Source organism: Dendropsophus ebraccatus, chromosome 8 (genome assembly GCF_027789765.1).
Source record: "Dendropsophus ebraccatus isolate aDenEbr1 chromosome 8, aDenEbr1.pat, whole genome shotgun sequence".
In the NCBI taxonomy this organism is placed as follows: domain Eukaryota; kingdom Metazoa; phylum Chordata; class Amphibia; order Anura; family Hylidae; genus Dendropsophus; species Dendropsophus ebraccatus.
The window spans coordinates 118965117-118978181 of NC_091461.1; the positions used below are offsets into that span (position 1 = coordinate 118965117).

General features: G+C 41.3%; 1 protein-coding gene across 1 annotated transcript in view; it reads right to left on the reverse strand.

Moving 5' to 3' along the window:
* Window positions 1-305: 305 nt before the first annotated feature.
* Window positions 306-13065, reverse strand: part of TRABD2B (TraB domain containing 2B) — a 192080-nt gene continuing 179320 nt past the window's right edge. Inside the window, exon 7 of the mRNA XM_069979484.1 lies at window positions 306-903. Coding sequence (XP_069835585.1) covers window positions 687-903 — 217 coding nt within the window. The 3' untranslated portion in view covers window positions 306-686. The remainder of the gene's footprint in view (window positions 904-13065) is intronic.

Consider the following 13065-nt stretch of genomic DNA (forward strand, 5'->3'; position numbering starts at 1 on the left):
CATGACCCGACTCCCAGAGCTGTGCGGCTGTGGCTGCTGGAGAGGATGATGGCAGGGGGACACTGAGGGACACAGGGCACTGGAGGGACACTGAGAATCCCTCTGCCATCATCCTCTCCAGCAGCCACAGCCGGCACAGCTCTGGGAGTCGGGGCGTGACATCACCATGTTATCCAGGAAGTGACATCACCATGTTATCCAGGAAGTGACATCACCATGTTATCCAGGAAGTGACATCACCATGTTATCCAGAAAGTGACATCACCGTGTTATCCAGGAAGTGACATCACCATGTTATCCAGGAAGTGACATCACCATGTTATACGGGAAGTGACATCACCATTTTATCCAGGAAGTGACATCACCACTATCACAACTTTTGGGGGGCAATACAATACAAAAAATTTTTTTTGCTGGACTTCTCCTTTAATACGAGATGCCATGCCTTGAATGTGGCTGTAACCCAAAACATTACCCCCCTCCCCATTGTTTATAGGCACAAATGTGGTATAAGAAAGCAAAGTATATCGACTCAACACATAGTTTTGCTTCCCTTTCCAAAAATACTCTTATTTTTTTACTAAGTTGCATTGATTGTGTTTGATTTCTCTTTTCCTTCTTCTCACTGAAAGTTCATCCTGACTATGTCTGATGCTTGATTATCCGGTGACTAGATACGTCTGCTGTCAGGATGAAGTTCTCATCACTGTGGTCATAAATACAGTTAACAAAACAGCAAGGAGGATAGACAGAGGCCGGCCGTGTGCGGAGGCTGCGCCGCTCTGAACGTTCATCAGCTCCACGTACACCTCAGGCTGGTCGTCTCGGTTGGAGAGCCACATGATGGAGTCCGCCGTATCCTCTTCATTGACGGTTCTTGTATTGGAAGGTAATGCGGTTGTGCTGAAAAGATATGGAAATAGAAATTATTTTGTGACTGGAAAGATTAACAACACAGGGAATACATTATAGAATAGTTATATGTCCACAGATAGTTAAAGGGATAGTTCACCCAAAAAAATGTTTCTTTCAAATCAACTGGTGCCAGAAAGTGCCAGAGATTTGTAATTTACTTCTATTAAAAAAAAATTCCAGTCTTCCAATACTTATCATCTGCTGTATGTCCTGCAGGAAGTGGTGTATTCTTTCCAGTCTGACACAGTGCTCTCTGCTGCCACCTCTGTCCATGTCAGGAACTGTCCAGAGCAGCAGCAAATCCTTCTAAAAAAAACCTCTCTTGCTCTCCAGACTGGAAAAAATATCACTTCCTGCAGGACATACAGCAGTTGATAAGTATGGCAAGACTTGAGATTTTTTCATAGAAGTAAATTACAAATCTCTGTATTCTATTACTATCGTCATTCATGGCACTTGGCGATACCCATTGAAAATGCTGAGATGTCAACAGAGCACTGTGTCAGACTGGAAAGAATACACCACTTCCTGCAGGACATACAGCAGCTTATAAGTATCGGAAGACTGGAGATTTTTTTTTAATGGAAGTAAATTACAAATCTAAAGTCTAACTTTCTAAAACCAGTTGATTTAAAAGAAAAAGATTTTTTTTGCCAGAGTACCCCTTTAAGAACAGCATCCATGTAGAATTATATATTAAGTAATAAGGTCCAAGCCACAAACTAAGCAGCTACATATCCGGAAAGTTCTTTGCTATTTACATTGCTGGAACAAAGACAGAACAATTGTCCCCTATTACTGTATATAAGGTTTATGCGTCGCTTCTTTTCCCTTTATACTATATAAAAGAGACGTTTTCTATGGCAGCCATTGACTTGTTATTATCCTTGAGCTGACAGCCCTCCTGAATGATGCCAGAAGTGAGAATAAAAATAATAGAAATACATTATAATGAGCCTTTTGTGTCCGGACGCCAAGGATAAATACATTTCCCTCTGCATTTGTACAAAATAATACGAGAGCCGCATAAACTTCAAGGGCTGTAAAACGTCCATGTGACAACTAAGGCTTAAACGGACAGTACACTGGTTAATGAGGCACTAATAGACTACATGGAACAATCTTGGAATTATGACATCACACGTTTGGTGATGTCATTTCAGATTTTATAGGTGCCTTTGTGACATCATAATGATAAGTAAGCCTTAAAGGGGTTGTCCAGGAAAACAACTATTGATAGTACATTCAAAGCGTAGTGACCAGGGGGGAGGTATCACATATGAGCCTTTTCTCATGTTTTAGGCTATCTCACATGAGCCTTTTTCATGTTTTAGGCTACAACATAAGAGCCTTTTCTTATGTTTTAGGCTCTGACTAGTGATGAACGAATGTTCTGTTCGAATGTTCTGTTCAGATACCGAACACAAACATAAAAAAAAATTATCGTGATCGGTTTGTGTTCGTTGATCATTCACGAACAATTAACGAACATACAGTAAAAGCGTATGTTCCAGTCAACGCAGTTGCCTACATCGCAAGATAAATGTTCGCCTGTTCGAAAATGTTCGAAAATTATTGCTATAACCATTCCGATCATGAAACAACTTGTTCGTGATCAGAAAACACAAATAATTAGCATCATATTCGTTCAAACATACAAACATTTACGCTCATCACTAGCTATGAAACATGAGCCTTGTTTTAGGCTATCACATTAGAGAATTTTCTCATGTTTTAGGTTATTACCTAAGAACCTTTTCTCATGTTTTAGGCTCTCACACGTGAGCCTTTTATCATGTTTTAGGCTATCACAAATGAGCTTTTTCTCCTGTTTTAGGCTATCACACATTAATAGAGATGAGCGAACCTCGAGCATGCTCGTGTCCATCCGAACCCGATCGTTCGGCATTTGATTAGCGGTGGCTGCTGAAATCGGATAAAGCCCTAAGGCTATGTGGAAAACATGGATATAGTCATTGGCTGTATCCATGTTTTCCAGACAACCTTAGAGATTTATCCAACATCAGCAGCCGCCACTAATCAAATGCCGAACGTTCGGGTTCGGATGGACTCAAGCATGCTCGAGGTTCGCTCATCTCTACACATTAACCTTTTCTCCTGTTTTAGGCTATCACGCATGAGCCTTTTCTTGTGTTTTAGGCTATCACACATGAGCCTTTTCTCCAGCATATATGTTTAGAGAGCTGCCCAGATTTAGAGATGCATTACAATCTTACTATAGCGGCACCACAGTCCTCTGTGTCATGTTCCAGACACCTTGGTGACAGACACAGATATGGCGGTATGTCAGGGACCCATGGTGACAGGCTGCAAAGTGCCTTGTGCAGAACTTCAGGCCTAGCTGTCAGAGTTATTTGCTCCCAGATAGTTCGGTATCTAGTACATGGGCACTTTGGGTTATCTTATCCGCCTCTTGGTGGTTAGGTGTGGGGAAGAATGTTCAGTCTTATATTTGTAATCAGCGTCGGCTATGATGCCAGCGGAACATACAGGAAACATAAGGATTCCTGTCCAGCAAGTTTAGACTAGTGTAGAATATTTATGAAATTTGTTTTTATTTTCAATGTATCTACCTTTCTCTCAATGAATTATGTAATACCTCTCCGCTCCTGTGGGGGTGCTGCAGTAAAATTCATCACTTTATGCTAAGTTTTTTGCTGATTACAACTAATCACTGTAGCTTATTAAAGGAGCTGATTATAGGCTGAACAGGCCAATACAACCCTATGTAATAGAGAAAGTGATCAGCTAAATGCTCAATTATCAGCTGATCAATCCATTTTGACATGATGGAAAAAAATCATTGGACTTTGTCTGCCCTTCTGTAACAGAGGATTTGAAAAGATTTGTCATCAGACAAAAAGGGGAGATATGAGATGAAAAATTTGAACACATTTATACTTGTGTTCCTATAGGGTGGAGTAGGTACTATAATACACAAGGTGGAGTAAGTACTATAATATATAGGGTGGAGTAAATACTATAATGCATAAGATGGAGTAAATACTATATTATATAGGGTGGAGTTAGTAATACAATATATAGGGTGGTATAAATATTATAATATATAGGGTGGAGGAAGTACTATAATATATAAGGTGAAGTAAGTACTATTATATATAGGGTGGAGGAAGTACTATAATATATAAGGTGAAGTAAGTACTATTATATATAGGGTGGAGGAAGTACTATAATATATAGGGTGGAGAAAGTACTATAATATATAGGGTGGAGTGAGTACTATAATATATAAGGTGGAGTGAGTACTATAATATAATATATAGGGTGGAGCGAGGACTTTTATATATAGGGTGGAGTGAGTACAATAATATATAAAGTGGAGTAAGTACTATTATATATAGGGTGGAGTAAGTACTATAAAATATAGGGTTGAGTAAGTACTATAATATATAGGGTGGAGCAAGTACTATAATATATAAGGTGAAGTAAGTACTATTATATATAGGGTGGAGTAAATACTATAATATATAGGGTGGAATGAGTACTATAATATATAAGGTGAAGTAAGTACTATTATATATAGGGTGGAGTTACTACTAAAATATAAAGGGTCCAGTAAGTAATGTATAGGGTGGAGTAAGTAAGTAATATAATATATAGGGTGGATTAAATACTATAATATGTAGGGTGGAATAAGTACTAAAATATATAGGGTTGAGTAAGTACTATAATATATAGGGTGGAGCGAGTACTATAATATATAAGGTGAAGTAACTACTATTATATATAGGGTGGAGTAAGTACTATAATATATAGGGTTGAGTAAGTACTATAATATATAGGGTGGAGCAAGTAATATAATATATAAGGTGAAGTAAATACTATTATATATAGGGTGGAGTAAGTACTATAATATATAGGGTGGAGTGAGTACTATAATATATAAGGTGAAGTAAGTACTATTATATATAGAGTGGAGTTACTACTAAAATATAAAGGGTCAAGTAAGTAATGTATAGGGTGGAGTAAGTAAGTAATATAATATATAGGGTGGATTAAATACTATAATATGTAGGGTGGAATAAGTACTATAATATAAAGGGTGGAGTAAGTAATGTATAGGGTGGAGTAAGTAAGTAATATAATATATAGGGTGGATTAAATACTATAATATGTAGAGTGGAATAAGTACTATAATATATAAGGTGGAGTAAGTCATATTATGTATAAGGTGGATAAGTACTATAATATATAGGGTGGAGTGAGTACTATAATATATATCAGGAACTGTCTAGAGCAGGAGAGGTTTTCTATGGGGATTTGCTACTGATCTGGACAGTTCCTGACATGGACAGAGGTGGCAGCAGAGAGCACTGTGTCAGAATGGAGAGAATACACCACTTTCTGCAGGACATGCAGCAGCTGATAAGTACTATAAGTACTAGAAGAGTTTTTATTTTTTTAATAGAAGTAAATGACAAATCTGTATATAAATACAATCAGCCTGAATCCAATAAGTTTCACACATAATGCTTCAACATGGAAAGCTGTATAAACTCCAATGGGACTTGCAGAGAGTCCATCTGATGTGCGAGGCGGCAGACTGTGGAAGAACAAAGAGGACATAAGTAGGATTGTGTGCACATTGAGTACGCTCGACTATAAAGTGCTGCAACTAAGCGCCCAATTGCACGACAAGTAGCAGATGTGTTCTCATCAAAGGGCATACATAACCAACACGACTGTCAGGATATATATTACTCATACCACGTAAAAGAATAAAACACCAACAAAGACATGCCAGAAATAATCAGAACCATCCCGGGAGGACTGAACTCCGCAGAGAGGGGCAGAAGCTGCTGATGTCTTAATGGCTCTTCTTATAAATCTCTAACCTTGATATATGATACAGTTACATATCAGCACCAGGAAATTCTGCATCAAATAATTCACAGGTATGGATGGGGGAGGGGGTCTCACGGAAGATGGGTATTTGCTGCTATTAAAAAGAGTACCTGTCATCAGGAAGAAATTTAGACACATCAAAAGTTTTGATTGGTCGGGGTCTAAGTGTTCAGACCACAACCAACCAGGAGAATAAGACGGGAGAGGTCCGTGTACGGTGCGTTCTCTCCCAACACTGTGTTATGTGACCAGGACGGCCACATAATGTAAGTCTACGGTCAATATGGTCAGAAATCGACCGGAACCGGGAGGGAATGCGCTTTGTGTGGACCTTTTCCAGCTCATTCCCCTGATCGGTCGCGGTCTGAACACTAAGTCCCCGACTGATCAATACTTTTGACCTTTCTATGTCAAGTAAATCTTCATAAAGAAACTCAGTCTTAAAGGTGAATATAAATTAAATATAACAATCCAACAGTAAGGGCCAGTTCACACGTAAAATTGGCGGAATTCCGTGGCTGAACTTTTTGCCACGGAATCCAGGAAAACTCTGTCAATGGGAGGGCTCGCGCGTCTCCTCTCCCTTCGCCTCTCCACTCGGCGAGAGTTTTACTCTGTGTGAACTGTCTCTAAGACCATACAATGTAAGGGTTTATCGAACATCGGGAAATGTTAGGTTTGATCAATATCGAACCTTCTTAAACCTTCAGCATTTGATTCCCGATGCCTTCCCGTTCTGTGGGGAAGGTGGAGACTACCCGAGTACCGCCTGGAAAACAAGGATATAGCCTATTACCTAGGTTGTATCCCTTTTATCCAGGCGGTACTCGGGCAGTCTCCACCTTCCCCACAGAACGGGAAGGCATCGGGAATCAACGGTTCGAGAAGGTTTGAGTTTGATCACACCTAACATTTCCCGATGTTCGATCATCTCTAATTAGAAGGGGGGGGGCACTCTCCAGGCACAATGGCCGTCAACATCCCATGGAGCTACGGCAGTCCATAAGGGCCCTATTCCACGGGAGGATTATCGTTAGAAAAAGCGTCAGATCATTGGTAATTGAATGATAATCGTTTTGAGTAATAGCAGAAACCGATTACACGACCAAGGAGAAATCGTCGGTCGCTTGAATGAATTTGGACCTATTTTTTTTTGTTGTTGATCGTTTGCAAAATGTTCCTGCATCCTTCGGTGTAATAAGACGTTGTTCACAGAAGCGATGACAGGACGACCGCAAGAAGAGTCTTAAGTAACGATCATCATTCTGTGTCATTGGGTGAACGATTTCAGGTCGTTTGAGATTGTTAATTGTTAATCGTCAAAAAATCACTTTGTGGAATAGGACCCTAAGCCAATGGCTGTAGGAGTATGGCGGCGTTGGCCGTTTCATCACAATGCATACAGTTCTAGGAAAGCCCGGTCTTCTTACTTTGACCCAGACAAGGAATCCGTTTCCGTGCGTGTCCTGTGGTGGTGATTTCTTGTATCTGCTGCAGTAATATCATTACGTTATATCCCTATAAAAAAAAAAAATCCAGCTGGTTTTATTACCAAAAATGTCAAAAACTTTTTGCATTTGTGTCAGAGAACGGATTCTTCCCAAGCCAGCTCTGAACTCCGGCCGCCGGACAGTGTTTGCTGTTTACGTCCTCAGCATTACCTGCACTATAACTTTTTAAAAACTTTCAAAAATTTTTAATTTCCTGCAGGAAACATGGACACAGTGGGGTCTATTGATAGACAAGCTGGAACCTCATCAACCGGGGATAAAAGAGCACATCACGGAGAATTTATGTGGCCACCTAAGCAGGGGCAGCAGCTGCCTTCCTCAGGAGGTCACTCAAACGGAGGCGAATCAGACTATTGCTGTGGATGCAGCTATGGTGCGTTGGTTTCTTCCCGTCATTAGGAAAAACTATTGATGTGTCACAGAGGGTATTATCCAGACAGTGCCACCACTGGTGAAACCAAGCATTACACCTTGCTTATTCTGTAATGCAGAACAGGAAAGGTCATCCAGATTCAGAGACACTCTTCGGACCTGTTCTCTAATTTACTGATGAGGTCCCTTAACAAAACCCCTCTTCATTAACTGAGAATTCCTTAAAGGGGTTGTCCATTTTTATAACAATAATGGTCTATCTACAGGATTTCCCATCAGTGCTGTCCCAACACCTGGCACCCTGTCGATCAGCTGCTGCACCGACACCTATACACAGTGAACGGTACTGGAAGCAATGCACTGTCTACTGCATAGTGGTCACTGAGGTTCCTGCAGCTCAGCTCCTATTGAATTGAATAGGAGTTGATCTCCCATAGCCTATTTCAGTTCAGGGTTTCTGGCACCATTCCCTTTGCATGGGTGCAGGGGCTTCCCTGAACAGCTGATCGGTGGGGATATGGGTTGTCGGCACCCTGCTGATCAGACATTGATCTGTGGCTAGGCCATTAATGAAAGAAACATAGAAAAACCCTTTAATTTCTAGATGAAAAATTGATTTTCCAAGAACATTTATCATTTATCATCTATCCAGACAGATCTATCATTGACTTTGAATACAGAGAGGTGCATGCATTTGTAGCCATCTCGCGATGCACTCTACCAGGATATGGCTGGTGGTCATCTCATTTGCCGAAGCATGAACCACGGAGCCTCGCTCTCCTCATTGATGGGGGTCCTGTGGATCGGGCACGAATGTGTGAACCCCCACCCTTCTTCTTGTTGGCTACCTTGTTTTGCTGCTGGTAGAGTTGAGTGAACGTCGAGCATGCGGCATGGTGGTGGCTGCTGAAGTTGGTTGCAGCCTTAAAGGGGTTATCCAGCACTACAAAAACATGGCCACTTTCTTCCAGAGAAAGCACCAGTCTTGTCTTCAGTTTGGGTGCAGGATTTATAACTCAGTTCCATTGAAGTGAATGGAGCTTAATTGCAAACCAGACCTGAACTGGAAACAAGAGCGGTGCTGTCTCTGGAAGAAAGTGGCCTTGTTTTTGTATCGCTGGCTACTGGCTGGCGCTGGCTACTTAAGAAGTCCTGAAAACATAGGCATAGACTGTATCCTTGTTTTCCAGGACTCCCTAGAGCTTCTAGAACTTCTTCAGCCATCCGTATTCAAATGCCGCATGCTCAGGTCCAGACGAACCCAAGCAAGTTCAAAGTTCTCTCAACTGGTTGCTGGTTACTTCTTCTTCTTCTCTATACTTCTTCTATGCCGACCAATCACATAATGCAATTTAACATGATGAATACTATATTTTATTTCCAATGTTCCAGTATAATTTGTCCATTAGGAACGCTAGAAAATGGAGTTTGTGTAGAATAAGTCAGATCCATAAAATTTACCAAACATTAGTTTTGAAGCGAAGAGGAAATAAACACTTATGAATGGGGTAAGTTTTCCATCTAATGAATTATTACACATTGCGCCCCCTGAATAGTCCGCTTGTATGGCATATTGTTCTGCGCAATAAATTTACAAGGGACCAATTAAACATTATTAGTGGAGAAATGTATATAAAACTTAACAGGGCACGTCTCGCTCCTTACTGGAAAGTCTATCATGGCCGGATTTAAAGTGTATCGGGTTTTGGACTAGGTATCAGTTACCTTCCATTTATATTCTTGCCGCCAAACGTCCTCTGTATAAATTTTCTCGCCAAACCTTCAATTTACTCACATTTGCTGGAAAAATAACTTTTACAAACAGGGTGGTCCGCAACTACTATGCTCCTCTCTATGTGACTTGAATAGGACTGTATGTTTCCCAGCATTATGGGGTAAGTTCTGTGGTTTATAACTTCTCTTTAGCGTTGTCCCATTGCGGTATGGGCTGGCCGAAACCAAATACGACTCCCGAGTTAAATTCAATTATTAGATTTATTTGGAAATTGAAAATTGAATAAAAAAAAAAATAAATAAATTAAAAAAATTAGTGACCCGATATGCGAGTGTTTGTTGCCATTATGATTCTACAGCTCCATGCTCCCCTACAAAATGTTATGGACCTTCACCGTCTACTCTATGGTTGTTTAGTGAGCGAGCACTTACAGGAGAGGTTGGGTGGATTATAAAATGTGGCAGCACCAGGGGTAGGAGGGAAATAGATCACAAGTACTAACTTACCCCTCCCCGTGCCCGTGGTAAGCAGCGGGATCGGCTGCAGGTCCTCCACCGAGCTCCAGGATCTCTGAAGCTGACACATCAGGACCCGGCTAATAAATTGACCACTCATCAGTCAGTGACTGGGAAGGGACACCACCCCAGTTACTGATTGGCTGAGTGGCCAGTCCATCAGCCGGGACATAAATTTTCCGATGATTCGTGATATATTCACAACTTGGGGAAAATGCCTTCCGACAGGGGTTCTGAGGCCAATCCTGACGCTCACCACGAGCACAGGGAGAGGTAAGTTTATACTCCTGATCAAATCCCCCCCTGTCCCTACCAGATTGTAAAAATGGATGAAATTCCCCTTTGAGTGTTTTGATTTTGCAAAATCAGTAACCTGCCGGCTGATGTGATAACGTAGGCTGTGTATTATAAAGGATTTGCCCGAAACCAGTCCTGCCGATCACCGTGGGCAAGGGGAGAGGTAAGTTTGTACTTGTAATCAGCTTCCCCCTTGCCCCTGCCAGCTGCAGGATTTTATAATCCACCAGACTTCTCCTTTAAATACTCAAGTGATCAAGTTCTGGCTTCATGGGAGCAACTCACAACACGTTGCATGACACGGCACTGTGGGTCTCTCTTGTGACCAGAGGCAGCATTGTACCTCCAGCCACAAAAGCCCCCTCCATACACATACTCACCTTGCGTTCTTTCATTTTCCCAGCTCCCTGGTGCACAAGGGAACTGCAGCAGATCAGGTGAGTATGTTGATGGGGAGCCCATACAGTTTTTTGCTATGGGGGCCCATGAATCCTACTGACTTCCCTGGGGGCAGCTAAGGTGGGACATTGTGCTGGGTTATACGGGAAGCCAATAAGCCACTCCCACGGACAGAGTGAGCTGAACCTTTGCCCCCTGATGAAGTAAGGCTCGGCCATGACTCAATGTAATAAAGGATAATAAAGATTTTCTTCTCCTTCTCATTTTTCCACTTGAAACCACAGATCAGGTAATGATCAGGCGGAGAATCTGTGTCTATATAAGCTAAGGAGACGCACATACTGTACTGTACGGACCAGAACCCCACACTTGGTTTGGCACATTCCGCCTTTAAAGAAGTGCTATGCAACACTCCGAGAGCGTCCAGCTCGGTAATTGCCGCGAGGTGTTTTCTTTCATCCCAAGGTATACATTACCCTCTCCCAAACCTGGAGATTTTCTATTAATATTTTATAGAAACTCTTCACTAGCCATTTCCATAGCATTGCCATTATATTTTCCTGGACTGCTGTCAGCTATTCACCACAAAGAAGGCTGGGGTAGCCATAGGGGATATTTAATGGCCCTTTTGGATAGTGCACATATTCCTCCAACTTAGAGTAATTTCCAAAGTGCAGTTAAAATGCGGACATATAAATCGCGTGGCCATTGTGTTAGTCCTCGAGATATGTAAAACTTTTATAGATATGGATGGAAAATAATCTAATGGCCTTTAATAAATTGCGGTGGGAGTAAATTATCCATAAAGAGCCCCGTTGTCTAGAATGTCGCCTTTAGGTGAATAGAGGTGAGGGCAAATAAAACGCCCCGAAAACAGCAACTTTGCTTAAAGGGAGAAGAACAAGGTCAACTATTGTATCGACATGAACCAAATAGCATAGTAATTTTTGGGCCATTTTGGAAAAATGAGTCGGTGATATAACTTGCATACAGTCATATGGACTATTGTATAATAAGGGTTGTAGTTGCATACCCCATAGGTTATAAATGCAACCAGGCCGTTATACTGGCGGATTCCAGGACGCGTCCAGTAACACATATCAACCACCAAACATGCGGGAAGCTCCACACGCAGACCGGACCAGAGGAACAAGGTACCGTATAAAAACCAATGTATTGTCCACGAACAACGTGTTTCGGGGGTGGTCGGACCCCTTCTTCGGTAACACATAAATAGAAAAAAAATCACATTATTACATTATTTTTAGATCACGTATCTCAGCCCATCTATGTGCCAGTTCTGATGTTGAGTTAAATACAAAGGGATAATTGACTGGTGCATTACTGTATATATAGCACACTGTACACTGAATGGCCACTTTATTAGTGCTCACTTTTAATTGTTTATTAATAAGCTGCTGTCAGAAAGTTATACAGATTTGTAATTTAGTTCTATTTAAAAATCTCAAGTCTTCCAGTACTTTTCAGCTGCTGTATGTCCTGGAGGAAGTGGTGTATTCTTTCTAGTCTGACACAGTGCTCTCTGCTGCCACCTCTGTCTATGTCAGGAACTGTCCAGAGCAGGAGAGGTTTTCTATGGGGATTTGCTGCTGCTGTGGACAGTTCCTGACATGGACAGAGGTGGCAGCAGAGAGCACTGTGTCAGACTGGAAAGAATACACCCCTTCCTGCAGAGCATACAGCAGCTGATAAGTACCGGAAGACAGGAGATTTTTAAATAGAAGTCATTTACAAATCTATATAACTTTAAAAATATTTAATTTTTTTCAGTGGAGTACCATTTTAATTCCATGAAGCATTTCTGGAATAAGGTAGAACTGGCTGTTCAGAGCATGTGCAGACCCCCCATCTAGTGTGCAGCAACTGCTTAAAGTGAACCTGTCCCCATGTGCTCATATTCCTGCTGAACAATGTCATCACCTACTGGAATCTATGCTACAAATGAATGCAGATTTATAAGCCAAAGGGGGTCCGTCACGCATCTAGATGGAGGGTCTCCAATATTATTCAATGTATGTCTATTATATATTTATGTGTGAGGTGCAGCAGCTACTTTCTCTTCATGTCCGTATATATATATATATATATATATATATATATTTATACACGTATATATATATATATATATATCAGTCCATTTGGGAGCATCAACCCTGAGGTGGATGTACCTGCTTTTTACCTTGCTGGAGTCCCCAGGCAGCCATGGGCACAGAACGGCATTGAAGTGGCACACAAGGGGTCGGGTCTGGGAATGTTGGCCCTTACCGCAGAACATGGGAAGTGTTAGAGGGCTGTGTATTTTTATGTTCTGCCTTCACATCCATATTGCTATTTTATTCTCTGTTTATGTTGTATGTCTGCCTGATTTAGGTCACATTTACTGCCCATTCTAAGCTTGGCGTATGATTTCTGG